Source organism: Haplochromis burtoni, unplaced genomic scaffold (genome assembly GCF_018398535.1).
Source record: "Haplochromis burtoni strain Fernald_Lab_line unplaced genomic scaffold, NCSU_Asbu1 Contig_109, whole genome shotgun sequence".
In the NCBI taxonomy this organism is placed as follows: Eukaryota; Metazoa; Chordata; class Actinopteri; order Cichliformes; family Cichlidae; genus Haplochromis; species Haplochromis burtoni.
In genome coordinates this window covers 948,340-967,476 of record NW_024582470.1, presented here as the reverse complement: position 1 = coordinate 967,476, position 19,137 = coordinate 948,340, and the positions used below count along the sequence as shown (strand labels likewise).

At 38.2% G+C, this 19,137-nt stretch overlaps 1 protein-coding gene across 5 annotated transcripts; it reads left to right on the top strand.

The window, feature by feature from the left end:
- Positions 1-2,176: 2,176 nt before the first annotated feature.
- Positions 2,177-18,478, top strand: arfip2b (ADP-ribosylation factor interacting protein 2b). Of its 5 annotated transcripts, none has more exons than XM_005928059.3 (10): positions 2,177-2,492; positions 5,506-5,616; positions 8,720-8,752; positions 10,357-10,465; positions 11,431-11,487; positions 13,916-14,031; positions 14,167-14,388; positions 14,509-14,666; positions 15,379-15,553; positions 15,672-18,478. In XM_005928059.3, the coding sequence occupies exons 2-10, from the start codon at positions 5,518-5,520 to the stop codon at positions 15,825-15,827; spliced, it is 1,125 nt and encodes a 374-aa protein (XP_005928121.1). In that variant the 5' UTR covers positions 2,177-2,492; positions 5,506-5,517; the 3' UTR covers positions 15,828-18,478. The 5 variants fall into 5 exon arrangements, with proteins under 5 accessions (XP_005928121.1, XP_005928123.1, XP_005928120.1 ...); XM_005928058.3 differs by having other exon boundaries at positions 2,178-2,492; positions 8,720-8,776; XM_005928061.3 differs by lacking the exon at positions 8,720-8,752.
- The last annotated feature ends 659 nt before the right edge of the window (positions 18,479-19,137 follow it).

The following is a 19,137-nucleotide window of genomic DNA, read 5'->3' as shown; positions in this document are numbered from 1 at the left end:
ATTATTATTATTATTATTATTATTATTATTATTATTATTATTATTATTATTATTATTATAAAGATCTGTGAAATTAAAGACCAATGAAAGAAACCACAGATAACCCATCTCCAAAACAGCTGTGATCCTGTGTAAAATAACCCAATTTTTGAAGCGGTGGCTAGCACTGTTGTCTTACAGTAAGAAGGACCCAGGTTTAAATCTTTCTGGACTCTGGCTTCTTTAAAAATCACTTATAAGCTATAATGTCAGTGTACAGTAATAATGATGTATGCTAAAGTGTGTAGAACATGTTGTTGTTGTTTTTGCATATTTCCATTAAACTGACTGTAGTGTGGAAAACCCTTTTTTCATTTTACAATTGAGTAAAGTGTTGTGCAAAAGTCTTGAGCTACCCTTCAAGTCTTTATATCTTCCTAGAAAAATAAGAATGCAGCAATTTATCGAAACATGTAGAGTATTTCATACATGATTACACAAGGGGAAAAACAGAGGCGGAACAATTCTAACAAACTTGAAAGTCAAATGCTGGCATGACCACCTTTATTCCTCAGCACAGCCTGAACTCTCTTAGCCAAGCTTTCTTGTCGTTTCTATTAGTAGTCTTCATGAATAGGTAAGCAGGTTTTTTGAAGGACATTCAAAGCTCTTATTTGGATGTTGGTTGCATTTCATTCTGTTCTCTGTCAACATTATTTCACACTGCTTCGACATTAAGAGGTCTTGGCTCTGGGGAGCCTAATACACGACTGATTGTCAGTGTGTTTGGGATCATTGTCATACTGAAAAATGAAGCTGTTGACAATCAGATGCTTTAATATGGTATTGCATGGTAGAGCAAAACCTGACGACACTTTCTGCATTCATAATTCTTCAGTTTTGACAAGATCTCCAATACTACAGGATCAAATGCAGCCCTAAACCATGTCACAGCCTCCATAGTCAGATGGCTGTAAAAACTGCTGTCTTAGATTAGTGGCTGTCCAATTCATATACAATTTGACAGACATGCCTTTTCTCTTCCTTCAGAATAGCTTCCTGACACCCACCCTTCCATTGATGAGACTTCAACAAACTTTAGATGGATCAACTGATGGGCCAGATGCATCCCCCAGGTTCTGTTTCAGGTCCTCTTTCCTCTCATAATTTTTAAGGGTGTGACTTTCTGATACTGTTCATTTACTGTACATTTTATTTAGGTTTTTAGTCCTGTCACTTCTTCTCTAGTCTGCCAATTGTCCAGTTTTCTCAATTTTTAAGGACATTATGCCAAGACATGCCATATTTTCAGGTAATAGCTTTTTGTAAATCACCTGGATGGTGCAAAAATGTTCAGGTAAAAGGACTGGACTGAAAATAAATGAAAAAGCAGCCAATGTCCATAGAAAAACTTTGAAAGACCTGCAGAAAAGCTGGAGAACTACCGCTCAAGATCACTTATAAAATGCAAGAAAGTCTGGTTCATTGAAAATACAAAGAAATGAGGGGAGAGTCAAGACTTTTGTACATTACTGCATTGCAGCCACAGCGGGGCAGGGTTTCTTAGACTAAAGAAACCTGCCCCACATTTCCATTCACAGGGGTCATACGCTTTTCTTGGGGCAGTTAAAAGAACAAACATCTATGAGGTCACAGAACAAACACCTACATGAGTTTAATGTTCAGCAACCAAGAGTTTTCTGACACGTTCACGTATATGGAACGCCCTGTCAAGATGCTCCCAAAGATGGGCCGTATTGAGGGCGAAGACACAAAAAACTAAGAAGTCTCACTCAGTTCGAATTTCCTGTAGGATTCAGAGTAGGACTTATCCAGTGGCGTTTTCATTTTTCTTTCTTTAAATTTTTTTTTTTTTTTAAAAAAAATCAGTTTATCAACTCAGTTTTAAACTAATGGACACTCATGATCAACCAAAGTAATTAATTATCATACTTTGTAGTCATTTGTTAATTAGTGTGCTTTCAGTTGTAACATTTATTTCTCAGTACATGAAACAAATATGTGAAGGCAACTCATTTCGTGTATATGATGTTTTCATATAAAAAAAAGCAGGTATTTATATAATTATTTCGAAACATATATACATGTTTTAAATGTATTATAATAATTTTATTGTGGCAGTAAGCCGGGAAAGCGCCATTTGTAACGAGTGACCCGCCTGTTTGTAGACGATCTTTGGCTCGCAGTGCGTCTGCGAAATGAAATCCATGGTGTCGTCAGATCCGTAAAACGTTCCCCCTCTGGCTTCATTAAACAGAAGATATTGGGGGAAAAAAGCTCAAAGACAAGAGCAGTAAGAACCAGACTTTTTCTCGCAATGTCACTGAAACATCCTTAAAGAAGAGTATTGTGTCGTTGCCCACGGACTGAGCACGGACACAGCAGCCTCCTCCGAGCCGCGCGTGAGCTGGGATGCACTGCCGCTAGCCTGCTATTAGCTTACGCGTTAGCTTTCCGAGCAGCTCTGTTTTTACGACGGGACCAAGCAGACCGTAAGTCAAGCTGTTTGAGAACTGCCACATTGCCTTTCTGTCTGCGTTCTGTCATATATTGTTTATTTATTTATTAATTTATTTTAATTTCTGCGTCTCTGAACCAGGCTTTGCACGTTGAGCTTGCAGATTTGTTTACCATTTCTCCAGCTTTTTCTCAACAGCTGCATATGTGAACTGGAAGCGGGCCTTCTTTTCACACAAAAATGCATTTCTGCCTTAGTTCAGCAGATTTTTTGTCAAATGGGCCCTCCATCACTGCGTTGTTCGCCCGAACTCACCGGCGACCTGAATATAGCGTTACCTGAGAAAACTGTACACCTGCGCTGGCGCACCTGTTAGGCTCGTATTTACTACTGCATCCGGGTTTCAGTACAGCTCCAGCCTGTTCTGCAGTATTTGCCTTAATATTTTTTTTTAAGCATTACGAACTCTTAAATTTGCCATTGATTTAAAGTTACTTGCATCCGTCGACTTATTGTACGTCAGTGTTTATTAATAGCGTTTGCCTCTGATGCTATTTTCGAAGCTGCTAATTACGAATAATTAATGAGACGAATATATGAAATAATGTGCCGTTTGGTATTTATTTAGCCTGTCTAGGTCACTTGATTGAGAGACAAAACCTACTGAACAGTAACTGAAGAATTGTTAAACTATCCGACCCACAGTACAGCTGCAGTAAGCTGTCTTTATTGCCATGGGTGCTGTTGAACAAGAGAAACACGTTTTCTACATCTATTGTAATGTCGTAAGTCAACAGAGATGGCATGGCCAAGTGTGCATTCACAAATGGAAAAGCTCCTCAGGAGAGGCTTTAGCTAATGTAAACATGGACTACGTGTACTATACCTGCCTTCAAACAATAGGACATTAATACCAGGAAGGATCTACCAAAACCCTGCAACATACAGCAGCTGAAGTTTTAGTCTGCTAGTTAATAGCATAGTTCACAAGGACTCAAAGACTGTTTAAGTTACCAAAGTAACACAAATTGATCACAGAATTTGTAGAGAAGTTACTGATATTTCTTATGACCTTTTCATTAACTTGGGTTAGACAGTGAAGCTCTGCTTCATCAGTGCATTCATTTGTTACCTGCTAGACTCTCTTAAAAGTTATTTTAGTTCCCCAAAGCCAGGGACTGAGCCGCCTCAAAAGCCTTGCGCACACTCTTCTGCTCTCAAGTTTGTCACATTCAAATGCTGTCATAATAAGAAGAATATATTACAGTGGCATTGGAAACTAGGTGAGGGACTCAGCTTTGTATACCAAGTGGGGTCATGTGTTAAACGGAGTAATTGGCTTCGAAACTCCAGTTCTAAGATCTTTTCACATTAAGAATTAACAATATATACCAAAAATCACCCACACATCCATAATTATCAACCTGCCTTTTTTTCTTGTCTTCAGAAATTTATCAACATTAGAGCAAGTTTGTTTGTTTGTTTTTTTTGTTGTTGTTTTGTTGGGGGGAATTCTAATTATCTCGTCAGTATACATTGTAGAAACAGTGTTTTTGAAAAAGGCTTCCAAAATGCAGTTTTTGTATGTATTTTTGTATTGTATACTACACCCAGAGGAGCTGTTCGGTCATGGAAACCTAATGCCATTAAGCCCCTTTTATACAGTTTCTTTGTGCTGATGTTAATGTCAGTGGAGGTTTGAAACTGTGCAGTTGTTGAGTCGGGAGAGTGTTGGTGACGTTTACATTCTCAGCGCCTCAGCACTCGCCAACCATGCTCTCTAACTTTCCATGGAATACCACTTTTTGGATGAATTGATGTGGCTCTCAAATACTTCCACTTTGCAGTAATAATAAAACTGGCTTTAACAGTGTTATACTATTACAGTACCATACTTAAATTTAGTGAACTTTTTAGAGTGGCCTATTGTTTCACTAATATTTGTAAAGGCAGTCTGCATAGCTTGATTTTTATACGCCTTAGCAACTAGATGGAAAGAATTTGAATTCAGTGAGGCTGTGTTTCTCAAACCTTTTGCTTATGTAGTGTCTGAAAAAAGCCCTACTGATACAAGTTTGATTTCCATTTTCACTGTCTAATATGAACTCAATCGCTGACTTCACAGGTAAACCTCTGAAAGTGCTGGGAGAATTAGGTCTGGGCATTGTCCAAAGTTGCACACATGTAGCAAACAGTAAGAAATTTGGTGTATCAGATGCTACTTGAATTTGGTTTTGGCTACATGTGGTGCCTGGGTATAGCATGCCTGAAGGTGGACATGTGACACTCGCTCACTCACTGTGTATTGTTTGGACAATTACCTGCTTTGTTCTTATATGGTCTCAGTCAGATTAGCCTATTAAACAGGTTAAAGACAATTGAATACCCTGCTTGACTGATTTGGGCACGTGTGTTTGCCAATACAGCTCCATCAGGTTATATCTGGAAAAGTTTTTGTGGAAAAATGTCATTATTATAGGCATTAGCTTTAGCATTTAGCTTTGTGCATTAAACTGAACTGTGGCCCTCATTAGTTAATTTATTATTACTGTCAAATATGATGTCCATATTACTGCATGTTTATCTTTTTGGGTTTTAAATGAATGTGTGGCAGGCTGCATCAGTTTGAGCCATTAAAATGACTGGAGCGTTGTGATGTAAACATTTTGCTGTTTCCCTTCACTTTGGGTTTTTAGGGAGTGGATGCTGGTCACACAGAGTCGTGCAATTGTGCTTTAGAACAGAGTGGCCACTTAACCGAAGCGGCTCATTGTACTGTCTGCATCTGTGTGTAGTAGGGGGGTCTTTCATAGGTGTGTTGTTTTTATCCCGAGCGGTAGCCTTGCTCTTTGAAAACCACCTCCTCGCTTGTTTGTGGTAATTATAATCCCATCTGCTTAATGGTTGGGCTGTTTAGACTAAGCTCTTTTGGTCTCTTCCCTTCAAAGCGGCACAGTTTTTCTATCTCTGCCACTTTTAATTTATTTACACGTGGTAGCTTTTTAGTTTACACACTTTGTCTCGCTCTCTCTTTCTCTCTCTCACAGGTGTAGTGCATTATGACAGACAGCATTATGAATAAAGCTGCCACAATGGAGATTCCTATCAACAGTAACGGTGACACAGGGACACTAACAGAAGACGACAGCCTTGAACAGGTAGGTCGGGCTGCCGTATCAGTTCAGTCTCTTGTGTGTAACACTTGTAGAAAAACCCTTTTTGGTTTTTTGTGAAACAACAAACTGTCAGCAAAACCTAATTTGTATTTTCAAGTCAGATAGCTGCCAACAGAGTACGCATGAAACGGAGCTGTTTATCTTTTTATTTGTTGTAAAGAATACATTAATTATCTTTTTTTGTGTTTGTATTTCTTTGTAAACAGTTTATGGTGTATTATAAATCTAAAAGGACTTTTCTGTCTTTTGCCAGGCGCTCACATTATTTTGTGCTTCAATTTTTATCCAAAAGAATGAAACAAAGGAAAAGCATCGATGTTTCAACCAGTGGTGTATCTTTCAAATTAGAGCCTGTAGGGAAAATTGAACCTAGATACTTTAGCCTTTTGATTACATCAGGTTTGATTATGTGTTGTTAATGGTGGTTGGCTCAGTAATATTAAAAATGGGTACTTTTTTGAGTTTGAAGTTTGAATTTGACATAGTGGATGTTTTTCTTAGCTGCTACAAGATTAGCCTGGTATGCTTGTTCCTTTCACACCATTCACAGCAAAGTGTGAATAAGTACAAGCTGTATGGACAGTACAGTTTAGATAATGTTGTTATTATTAACAACTGTGAGCCTTGAGTGCTTTAGTATACGAACTAGTGACCTACTGTTTATTTACCTTTTTCCTTTATTTGACTTAATTCACTGAATGGTCACTCACAGGCAGGATCCAGATCTTACAGTAATTTTAAATGAAGTTAGTTTTCTGCACAGGTTTATCTGTTGTTTGACGCGTTGCCAACTACACAATATCACAAAGCCTTGTGTTATGTAGCTTGCATACCAAGAACTGTGGAAAGAGCTTCCATGGGGAAATCAGGTGTTGGAGACCAGCTGTTTCCCTGAGAACAGATGTTCCCACTAACATATAAAGGGATATATATAAATATATATCAATCAATCAATCTCTGATGCAATATATGTCTATATTGATCTCAAGTGTTGGATTCTCACACATTTTTCCCCAGGTGAGAACTGCTTCAGAATGGGGGAGGGGAAAACGCTTTAAATGGACAAGACAATATGAGATTTGGATTAAGTAAAGTAGTAGTGGATTCTCTGAGAGATATTGGGAACAGTTTGTTAGCTGTCTTCCATCTCAAGGCACACCTTGTTGGGCAAACAGACTGAAGATCCTGCCGGAAACACTGGCAGGGAACTGCATTAGGGTATTTGCTTACCAAACTATGTGCTCAGCTCACACGTAGTAAAAGAACAACCTTCCTTCTCGGAAAGCTTACAGTGTGTTGCGTGTGTTCAACCATTTGGTGTGACTACCTCAGTTTAATATGTTTATGTATGAGAAGTGTTCGGCTGCACTGTTTTGTATTGGATATTAACCAGTTGTCATAGCAACTCTGCAATTAATCTGAAACTGGCGATGCTTTGTCCTTGGTTGAAAGCCCTGTGAAATCAGATTGATATCTGCTGTGCAGCACTTGATTTAAAGCTGCACAAGTCTGTTATTTCTCACATGGGATGAAGACTGGCAGGTAAAGAAAAAGCAGGTCCAGTTTCAGATGTTGCAACATCATGTGCATGACAGAAAAAGGATGGTGACTGGCAGCTTGACGTGACAGAGACATCACTGACTGCCAACAACGTCTTGGCAGCAAAGGCTCTCTGGTGTCTCTTCAGATAACAGCATTTTAAGATGCTTGTACCATCATACACAGTTTCTCACAGGTGGTTACTTGTGCAAATAAATCTTTATTTATATAAATATCCCGTGGGTAGTTGTAAAGTTATATCTTTTCATGCTTTGGCTTGACTTGTGGTAGTTTGGCTGCAAAGGAATTGAACCTGTACAAACAAAGTGTCGAGGGAGGGATCGGCGTTTGCGTCAGCTTTCTCCCACATTAAACAGATGTCATAACACAAGGCAGAGCTGTAAGGAAGAGTTACAATGACTGAATGATGATAAAGCATAGCTAAAACAGACTTTTGGTTAAAATGTATTTGCGTAGATATAATGCCCCCCCCTTTTTTTTAAAGGTCTTTGTATTTAATTGTATGTTTGTTTGTTTTTGTTTTGTTTTTTTAAGCCATTAAAAATTTTGTTTAGAACAGTAGAAAAACAAGAAAATGTTGACTTTACCTGTCAAGTCAAATTCAAATTGTGTTTAGTTTTTAAATGGTGTTCAGAATATAGGAAGTCCTGCTAATTCAAGCAGCCACGTGGAGCTACAGGTGCTCTTTACCTGCCTGGCATCTTTTTCCAGTTTGGGCCAGAGGTAAAGCAGATGTTTCCATAGAAAACGGGACATTGCCTTGACTAGACAGTTGAGGCTATGTGGCCACTGATCACTGTTATGCTTATTAAAGATAAGAGGTTTTATGAACTACTAACACAGGTTGGCTAAACCAATTGGTCAGCCTTTGCGGGATGGTCTAGACTGGCAACTATTATTATATTGAACTCTGTTTGGCTTGAAGGTAAAACATTATTTTGGCACGTTTGTTTCAGTTAAAGTATTGTTGGGGAATTTTTTTCCACTTGTCAGAGTTGTGAAATCTGGAGTTGGGGCACTAAAACTTTGCTTGTATGGATTTATTTTTGTGTCTACATTCAGTCCCTTTTAATATTTTTCCCTTCCCTTAATGTTGTCACTTTTAATGTCCACGTCTTGTATGAATAGCTTAATTTTTACAGTGTTGTGTTAGTCTGTATTTTCTTTTTTCCAGACAGTGACAGTTAATATTATAAGCACCTATGGCATCACATTGGAGATCGAATGCAAACATGTTCACCATGTAGACTAGACTCTTGAAATTATCACATAATCTAGTCTAATGATGCAACCTGACAAGCTGTGATATAAGTCATCACTGCTCTCCATCCTGCATCACTGCTGTCTGTGGACATTGCAATGGTTTTTCTGAGATTTCGTTTGCATCCTCCTATCTTGTTTCATATTTCAGTCATGGATTTTTTCCCTTTTGTCTCCTTTTCTGTTTGTTTCTTTTTCTGTTGTTGTTCTTGTTGTGTTTGTCAACCCCCCCACTCCCCACTCCCCCTCCTCCATCTCTGTGCAGGCTGCAAAGCTGCAGTGGAGCTTAGATGAGAAGGTAGGGAGCTCCAGAGGCACCAGGGTGAGCAGGCCATTTGTGCATTTGCGTGTATGTTGTAGTATGGTGTGTAGTACTGCTCAGTGGTTTGACTTCAAGGGGAATTAAATTGCCTTGCATCGCTGCACTGGTTTGTTTCACAAAATGTCAGATATTTGATCTTTAATTCAAACCACTGTGCAGCTTGCCTGGTAAACTTACTCCTACTAACTGTAGCTAGAAAAAGTCTCCAATGACTGACATGTTTCGTGGGATATCCGTCAATTTGAGATGTTATGCTCCATTTGATTATTAGATGCAAAGATGTCTAGTGTGTGTCGTTTTCGGTTGCCTAAGGTAGCCCAGATAGAGTGTGTGTGTGTGTGAGTGTGTGAGATGCCTAAATTTTTAGTGGGTGATGGTTAACAAAACAAGATTGTTCTGTTTTATACTAATGGTCTTTATTGTCATACTAATGCTGTGTTGTTGATGTGATTTTGCTTTACTTGTTTTGATGTGTAAGTCGGTGTTTATTACAAAAAAAAAAAAGAAATATTTAATTCTGCAGGTCTGACTACAAGATGAGTCTTAAAAACCAGATAATGCCCTGAAGCAAAGCTTTCAGGACATTAAAGATGGGTCAAATCAAAGCAGTTGTAATTTTTTTTCTGACTCTAAGGTTGTATCGCATATGTTATGTGTTTGTTTACAAAGCGGAAATAGCCATTTCCCTTGCAGGGCGTTATTCTGTAATTTCCTTATCACATACTGTGTAGTCTAAGCATGAGCATTTGAAAATGTGGGCTCCTTTGTTCTTTTTTTTTTTTTTTTTTCTCAATGGTCAGAAATAACAGAAAAAACAGACTTCCATTAAGTAACTCTGTTTATCTAAACTAAATGAGGCAAATGTTTAGCAACTTATCAGATGTCCATTTGTTACATCCTTTAAGTTTTTAGATGATTTAACTCATAGTTAAATTACTTAATGTATGAAAAAGAGGCCTTCCTGCAGACATGAACACATTTTCAGTCTTTTTTTAAGTTCTTAGGCTCCTTTTTTTTTCTCGATTTTCCTTCCTTATAATCCTACATATTTTTTAAATTGCTGATACTTCAGCAGGAAGTCAAACAAAAGAGAACCGCAGCTTAAACAAAACCCGAGGGAGAGAGTGGCTCATAACCCAACTCTGCTCGTGAGCCAAAACTTCAAAGAAGCCTCTGATGGCGATTATAAGTAGAAAATTACTTATTTGTGCTTTTCCATAGATCACTGAAGTCACTGTCTGGATTAAACTCTGAGTTTATTACAGCTGTGTATAGAAGTTCAAGTTTGCAGGAGATTCAGATCACTTGGATTAATTATTGACGGACATGTTAGTCATGTGTTTTCTGTTTTTTTTTTAACACTTTCATACAGTTTTTCCATTTTGCTTCCTAACATTCCTCACGTGGTGTTTGTCTCACTGTCAGTGGATAACCTTTTGACTGAGGCTTTAGCCTATGTTATCTTAATTTGGCTCTCAAGTCACAATCTCCTTTCTGTATATTCCTTCCCCAACCCATCTTTTTATCCCGCCCATCCTTTTTCTTTTTTCTTTTTTTTTTGTTAACATTACATTTTGCAGGACCTGCAGCAGGTGATGGTATCAGGTCCCAATCTCAACGAGACTAGCATTGTATCTGGGGGCTATGGAGGAACAGCAGAGGGCATTATCCCCACCAGTTCAATCAAAGGTAGTGCTACTTCACCCTTTGTTCCCATTACTCATTTGTGATGTTTTTTTCAGGCTCTGTACTGTCTCTGACTACCCACAAGATCATGCTGCAATTAATGTATTATTACCTACTGACTGTGCTTTAAAAGGTAGTGCCTGTTGTTACTTACTGTTGTCTTTTTGCTTTGTATCACCTCTTTTTGTGCCAGCAAAACAAAGAAAGATTCATTATAGTTAAATAACATTTTACCAGCACACAACTGATGGCACCCAAATGACAAACACTGGCAACCGCCATCAGTAAATGTCATTATTCACTGATGGACTGGTTGCAGTCTACAACACTGATAACAGGGTTTGGGTGGTGTAGCTGTGCATTTCTAATACTGATTTTATGAAAGCACATTTTTCCATACGGTGATGCTTCTACTGGAAGTGCTGTGCATCGTAAAACATGTTCTTAAAATGCAGCTAAACCTGTTTGAAAACAAACGGTAGCCTTGATAGCAAGAGTCATTTACCATCACATATGGCTGAGGAGGGGGGGGGAAGCAGTCCATGATTTATTTTTGTTTTTTAAGCGGTAAGGTGATGGTGCAGAGGGCTTCAGCATGAAAACTCGGTCTCTACACTGAAACGGAAATATCACCAAGGCCGTGCAATAGCCACACTGTTTGTACTTTTGTGAAAATAGTATATATATATATTTTTTGTTCCTTTGGCAACTAAAGAACCATTAAAAGAAATGACTTAATCCATGATGATGTTGTTTTTATGTATCTGATAATGGTGATCATAGATATTACTGAAGCTGGCTTATCTGTCCTTTATCAACCTTAAAAAGATTTTTAAGAATTTGTTTTGCAATAAGAGGAGCAGAGGTTGTTGTTGTTTCAAATGATGGTGCATATAAAGAAAGTTTTAGATGGAAATAGTTAAAACTTTATTTAATAAAATAATTCTTTATCCCTCCCTCTCTCACAGGCCCTGCTGTGCACTACAATGCTGAGTTTAACAAAAGGATCCCAGTTACAGGATTAGGTGCCTTAACCTTATTGTTGTTAATAATAGAGAGCTTATTTCCAAAATACTATTTCTTTTTTACATTTCGCATTGTTTTTACAGTTACATCTCTAAATGCCATTGACAAGGTTAGTTAGGGTAAAGTAAGGTGATTAAAGAAGATCTCAAGTGCATTTTGATAGCTCATTTTGGAAATATGCTCTGTGTAGAGTGTCCTTTTCTTTCTTTTTTTTTTTTAGGTGACTGGGAATTGACTTGTCTGCCCTTTTTTCACCAGTTTTTCCTCTTTTTCAGTGGAAACAAGGGCATTGCACTTACCTCTGCCTGCTGCTCTTTTTGTAGACACCTTGTGGCTTTTTCTATAACAGTATTTCTTTCTCATTTGTAGGTTTTGGGTTGGTTTCTCTTGTAAGGTGTGGGTGTGCACCCACTGAACCAAATCCATCTTCATGCTTATTAACTCACTCAAGGAGGTTGTTTTTTTTGTAGTGTGTGTGCCATTCTTTGTCCAAGTAGCTTGAAAAGTTTTAAATGAATTCTGATAAAACTCTGCGTGGGTGTAGAAGGGGGTCGTGTTAATAATACAATAAAATTTGACTTGCATCCATCAAGGTCTACAAGGTCATCTTAATAATTTATTGATCAAAACAAGTTATAATTTAGAAACTATTATTCTTACAAGTATCTTGTGTATTGTCAACACTAAGTATCATGTCACATTTGACCTCTGACCTTTCCTTCAAGGTCAAAAGATTGATCTGAAGTGATAATAATATAATAATACGTATTAAAATTATTTTTCTTACTTCCATTATTTGCCTTTAAACATATAATGAATGATATATGGGGATTGTAAGTGTCACGGTACTATAGACTTCTGACCTCTTCTCTAAGGTCAAATAAGGTAAAACTTTCTTAAAATGCGTTATCCTAATCTGTTTATATTGGGAATGTTTAGGAAATTATACTGATGTGTGTGGGCGATTGTGGCTCAAGAGTTGGGAGTTCGCCTTGTAATCGGAAGGTTGCCGGTTCGAGCCCTGGCTTGGACAGTCTCGGTCGTTGTGTCCTTGGGCAAGACACTTCACCCGTTGCCTACTGGTGGTGGTCAGAGGGCCCGGTGGCGCCAGTGTCCGGCAGCCTCGCCTCTGTCAGTGCGCCCCAGGGTGGCTGTGGCTACAATGTAGCTTGCCATCACCAGTGTGTGAATGTGTGTGTGAATGGGTGGATGACTGGATATTTAAAGCGCTTTGGGGTCCTTAGGGACTAGTAAAGCGCTATATAAATACAGGCCATTTACCATTTACCATAATCCATGCAAACATCTGTCATGCTACACTAATATGAATCTTACTGTACTATGAACATCTTAAAGTATGTTTTAAAAGACCAAAGAAAACAAAATGAATATACACAAACTACAACCCTATTCCCATGAAAGTAAATACTGCCCCGAGAGTGAGCTCCCTTGGCTTGAGCTTTTTACATTTTACATTCTGTTAGTTTTTCCCATCTGCTGTTATTTAGTAAAAGCTTTAACCAGTCCGCTCCACACACAGTATCCTAGCAGTTAGTGTGACTGCAATTCAAACTCTGGTGATCATTGCTCATTTCTCTGCATTGTTCACTGACTGTCATGTACTTAATGTTGCCTTTTCATCTTTGTACTTTTCTATTTTTGTGCTCCACCTTCTTTTTGCAATTCCCTCCTACATGCATGATTCTTATCCCTTTCTCCCTTTGTTTATCTTGTGGTCTTGTTTGCATCTCCCTGCATTTTCCCACATCTTCCTCGTACCTCGTTATTATTCTACTTTTGACATTTTTCAACTGTTAACGACTGTTTAAAACATAAATATCAAATTACCCAAAATATTCCCTTAATTAGTAAAAACATGTAAATTCCACTCCCACTCCTTACCATAATGAATGCTCACTGAAAATCATTCTGTCGTCCAAACACCCATTTAACGTCATAGAGCTGCGTATGAAGGCCAGGCAAAGTAGCAGTCCTGCCATCTGTCCAATCAAGGTACTGAGGAGGGAAAAATGATGTTCGCAGCCTCTACGTTGATTAATTAGATTGCCAATATAACAGTGTGAATATTGCAGTATTTCTTTAATCAGCTTCATAAAAAGGATTTGGTGTCTTCCAAAAAAATCTTGTTTTTCTGTTCTGCCAGTATTTCTATCCAGTTTAGTTTTAGTATTTTCCTGCTCTGTAGTCACTCATTAACGCGCTCTGATTTATGTTTAAGGGTTGGCCATGGCTTACAGAATAACAGATGTTAAACAATCCTCAGTCTAAACTTTCTTAGATCCTGGACACTTTCAGTGGTTAAAAAATCCAGTTTCATCTGATTTTGTATGGGGTAATTTTGCTGTCCAAGAAGGTTTTGCTTGTGTTCATGTGTTTGTGTTACTATATTTGGGTGTTCCACCTCAGGTTCCAACATGCACCACAGCAGCAGCAGCTCATCAATGACGGCAGAGGAAACGACCCGCGGTGTGGCTGTGGAAAAGCTAGAAACAGTGAAGAAATGGGGTCTGAATACTTACAAGGTATCTGAGATTTTGTTATATTGACTGAGTAAAACTGTGATTAGCGAATAGCGTTATTGTAAAATGGTAATTTTTCAAATTTAAATTTATTTTTGTGTAACTAATGTCTCTTTGTTCCTTCCCACCATGTCATAGTGTACAAAGCAAATGATCTCAGAGCGTTTCGGTCGGGGTTCCCGGACCGTGGACCTGGAGCTGGAGGCTCAGATTGAGGTGCTGAGAGACACTAAACGGAAATACGAGAATGTGCTACGACTGGCCAGAGCTCTGACCAACCATTTCTACAACATGGTGCAGACACAGCATGCGCTTGGCGACACTTTTGCTGACCTCAGTCAGAAATCTCCCGAGCTTCGGGTGAGATGTCACTTTGTATTTTAACTGTTTGTGGCTTTGTTGGTGAGCCACACTGATGCCAGTATGATTATTAGGTTTATTTTAGCCATTTAAAAACTTTTTTTTTTTTGTTGCTTACAGGATGAATTCGGTTACAATGCAGAGACTCAGAAGTTGCTGTGTAAGAACGGAGAGACTTTACTTGGTGCCATTAACTTCTTTGTGTCCAGCATCAATACGTTAGTCAACAAGACCATGGAGGACACCCTGATGACTATCAAGATGTATGAAAATGCAAGGTTAGTACATGGAGTACATAATTAAATCAGGGGCCTTAGCATTATTCTAAATGGATAATTGTGTTTCATACCTGCTCTTTGCGTAAATCTGAAGCTGCTTGCTAACAAATTTACTATATCCACTTAAAAGATGGCAATAATGTCAGTAATGATGCATTCGGTGTGCTTCTACTGCCCTCCAGTGGCCAATATCTGTTAAAATAGTTTAATATAAAATATCTAAACTTTTATTTAATATATAATGTAAACAGTAATATTTTCAACTAGATAAATTATTACATTTATTAATGTGAAGAAATACACAATTGGCTTAAGCAAGATTGGATGCAAACTGCATGTTGGCTGGTTGAATAAACCTCATCCCTCAGCAACTCTTAATTTAATGGTTGTGTCAAAATCGCCCATTAGCTGTGACCAGACCAACAGTTAGACCTTCGAGTCAATAGATCATTCGAATCATTAGGAAATATTTCTGAATGACCAGCTAAGGGGCAGAGTTGGCATATTATATATGAAACTGACAGATGAGAGAAATAACTTTTTTGATTTGTAGCTCTGAAAGAGAAGCTGTTATTTTGTTTGATCCTTTATCTCCAAGGACCTCGCTAAAAACTTCTATTTTAATTTTATTTATGATGAAATTTTAAAACAAAGCATTATTTTGTCAAGACTGTTGCAATGTATCATCTCCTCTCCTTTTGTGTACTTTTAGACTAGAGTATGATGCCTACCGGTCAGACCTTGAGGAACTGAGTATGGGTCCAAGAGATGCTGTAGCCATGGCCCGTATAGAAGCTGCTCAGCAACAGTACCAAGTCCAAAAGGACAAGTACGAACGTCTTCGCTCAGATGTTGCCATTAAGCTCAAGTTTCTGGAGGAGAATAAGGTTAGAAGCATAATTAGGTCACTATGAATGAAAAAAAACATCTTTATCCAGGTTTAATTTAAGTTCTGTCATTCATGATGTGCACAGACTAAATCCCTAACTCTCTGGTGTCTTTCAGGTGAAGGTGATGCATAAGCAGCTCCTTCTCTTCCATAATGCCATATCAGCATACTTTGCTGGCAACCAGCAGCAGCTTGAGCAAACGCTGAAGCAGTTCAATGTAAAGTTGAAGCCCCCAGGGGCTGACAAGCCCTCCTGGTTAGAAGAGCAATGAGAGGCCCTCGCTGGACCTCCTGTAGCTTCCTTCTCAGCCAACAACTCCACCTGTTACCTGTTGAAACCCCCAATTTAACAGAGGACCACTACAGAGAGAAACAAAGAAATAACTGGTTGGATGAAGTTTCAAGATGAATGCATGGCAGGATGTTTGGACGGATGAATAACAGGGTATTAGTCGTGAATGAGCTAAGTGCAGCAGGAAACCAAGTGGCCAGTTTCATGAAGAGTCAGAGGGCTTTTAGTGCCTCTTTTCCCAATTTCCTTTTTTTCACTTTAACCTCTCTTTGTGCTTTGTTCCCTGAAAATCCTTTAACCGTTCCCTTCCCTCTCTTATACTTGACTCAATCCCAATCTATCTCAACACTTTTTTGCTGTGTGAACTTGTTAGTCATGTTTATGGCCATCATTGTATTCCTCAAGTGCTCCCAGTTCTTAACTTAAACCACACACACACACACACACACACACACACACACACACACACACACACACACACACACACACTGAGATATCAGTAAACATCACTTCAAAACTCCCAGACCTTATCTCTCTCCTAGTGTGCCTCCTTATATATGAGCTGATCAGTTAAAAGAAAGCATGGCCTGAAGGAAGAAAGACAAGTTCATAAAAAAGGATTTCCATCCACACATGAAAGGGTTTTTACACTGTTCACTGGAATCTTCAAACTATCAAATCAATGTACATTTCAAATTTAAGTACTGTTTTATTTTTCAAATACATACGTGATTGTTTGTAGCACATTAAAAAAAAAAACCCCCACAATGTTGTGTTTAGCCATTTGGTTAATTTGGCATCTGATCTCCTTTTTTTTCTTAATTATTTTCCATCTGTTCAGCTGTACTGTATGTCTCGTGTTTAAAGTGAAGGAAGGTCTGCTGTTTGGGACAATATGTGCTGGTCTTCTGGATTACAAGCACCGCAGTGCTCGGTCTGTAATTTTTACTCATAACATGAAAATCCTTTGACTTTGAATCTTATATGCAACAATCGTTGATGATTCCACAGCTTTCCAAAGTCATACTGGTTCAAGTCTTTACTAATTTTATTTTATTTTCCCAAAGAGAAGAGAGAGGCCTGTTTGTTGAATGACAGGACTTAATATGTTTACATTGGTTAAGCCTGGAGCATCCCTGTGAGAGATGGGTATTTCAAGCAAACTTGACTGGATTCACTTAACCGGAAATAATAAATTTCACTCTCTTTTACATTTGCACATGGTACATTAATATGTGCATTTTTGATTTTTATTTGATCTTTTTAACGTTAACAAGGGCATGTTATTGGGTCATATCATTCAGTCCTCCTGAAGCAGAACACATTCGTCTATAGTTACCTTTCTTCATACTGAAGATTACTGTAGCTGTCTGATATAACTCATACTAATATTTAAACCTCTTGTGATTAGTGGTTGGGGTTGGATGTAATAACACTAATGATCCATCTGTGTTTTCTTAATGTAAACATTGTTATAGTAATAAACAATCATCAGTCGTTGACAATTAAAATATAGCACATGTTGAACTTTTAATCATCACTGTATCACGTTTATTATATTTTGAATTCAACGTGTTGTACACAAAATTATCCAGTTTAAGACATTTTGCAGACGACATGCTGAAATGAATTCCTTTACCAAACCAAATCTGTAATTGAGCTACTCAAAACAACCTCTAAATTTAGAAAGTGACGTGGCAAACCTCTGTCAACTTGAAGGGAGAACCTAATGTAGTGAATGTTTAACCATGCTGCATTTAACTCATGGTAGCCACTAGTGACAGATGGGAGTGCTCCACGAAACCTCCATCAGTTAATGGGTGACTTCTCTAGCTTCTTGTCCCTGCATTTGCATGACAGACAGCAAAGTATAGGTGCAGATATGTGCGCTCTCACTGATGTTGTGCTCTTTGCCTTCTGCGCGCTAGCTCGCATGGACTACGTCTGTTGATTTCAATTTTGGAAACGACTGAAGCAAAATCCACAACATTTCACTTTAAATGTGTACTCGTAAAGACAGCTTAGAAAAGCAAATGGCGAAATTCTAAAGTTTGTTTGGCTTTTGTTTTTTTGTTTTTTTTCCCCCCTGAATTTTATGAGTTTTGGCTAAAGAAGTCGTTCAGCATGACCCTGGCCTTTCTCGTGGCTAAAACTGCAGTTTCACTGGCTGGTCTGTTTGACCATCACGAAGCAATATTAACAAGATGTGACTCCTCTTTTCCAAAAGCTGTCCTTTTGATATTCCTAACCCTTACACCAGACTGAATGGCAATAGGATTTGGTTTTGTTTCACTGTGGTAAATCCTCCCCTAAGTTTGGGGAAAAAACACCAACTGTGAGAAAAGTGAAAAACATTTGAAGTAACTTTTACTAGCAGCCTCGCTAGTCTTCTAGATTGTTGTCGAGAAAGATCAAGATTTATAAAACGAGATGTTTTATTTGTGTACAATCAATGTTTTCTAGGCTGAGCTGGTGTATTGTACTGTATGGATGATTGCAGACAAAATATTTATGATGATAAATGAAGTGGTGTCATGGATTGATGTGATATTTTGCCTTCATTCCTCACTCACACCTGAACAGTCCTACCCCACCCCAAGGGAACTGAAATTAAAAGTACACATTTTCAAAAGCTTTGTCTTCATTTTATTCTGTTTTGTGTTGCACTAAGAGTGTGTGCGCATTTGTTTACTTCCTGAAAGTAGATGAAGAAGTAACTCTGGAATCGGCTGAATAAACTTTAATAACCAGGTATTCAGGAAGTACCTTAACCATCATTTGTTGAAATTGCTCTACAGTTGGATTCTTTCTCAGAGTTACCTAAACTACTGTGCAAGTCTTGATCCACCTATCATTTCTCTATATTTTGATAGAAATGTGGAGATGGGTACAGCAAATTATTGAAAGTTACCCAAAGAATTACAGGCACCCTTCCACTGACACCATTTCTGATGAGGCTTTGGCAAAGGGCACTAAAGGGCCAGATGTATCTTGCAGCTCCTGTGGGATGTTGCACAGGACCCTGAAGCTCCCAGGCTTCTGGTAGAGGACCTGAGCTTGAATTATTATTTTTTTTATACATAATATATAATCTTTTTTTTTTAAAAGAGATGACACTTGTTTGTTTGTTTCTTTTTTTTAAAGAACACACTGCACACCATGATATAGGTCAAGTTTTTGGTTCATAACTCTTAATGGTTTTTTTAGTCCCAGTTTTATGTGTAAAGCTGTTAATTTTGGTGGGGTTTTTTGTAGATTCGTCTAAAGAACAGAATAAATGTGCTTTTGTG

What these genes read in the sequence shown, in the direction of transcription:
- arfip2b (XM_005928058.3), top strand. Translation starts at nt 5,518, where the DNA reads ATGACAGACAGCATTATGAATAAAGCTGCCACAATGGAGATTCCTATC. An exon ending in AAGACGACAGCCTTGAACAG is followed by an intron (nt 5,617 to 8,719) that starts GTAGGTCGGGCT and finishes ATCTCTGTGCAG; the next exon opens with GCTGCAAAGCTGCAGTGGAG. An exon ending in GGAGCTCCAGAGGCACCAGG is followed by an intron (nt 8,777 to 10,356) that starts GTGAGCAGGCCA and finishes TACATTTTGCAG; the next exon opens with GACCTGCAGCAGGTGATGGT.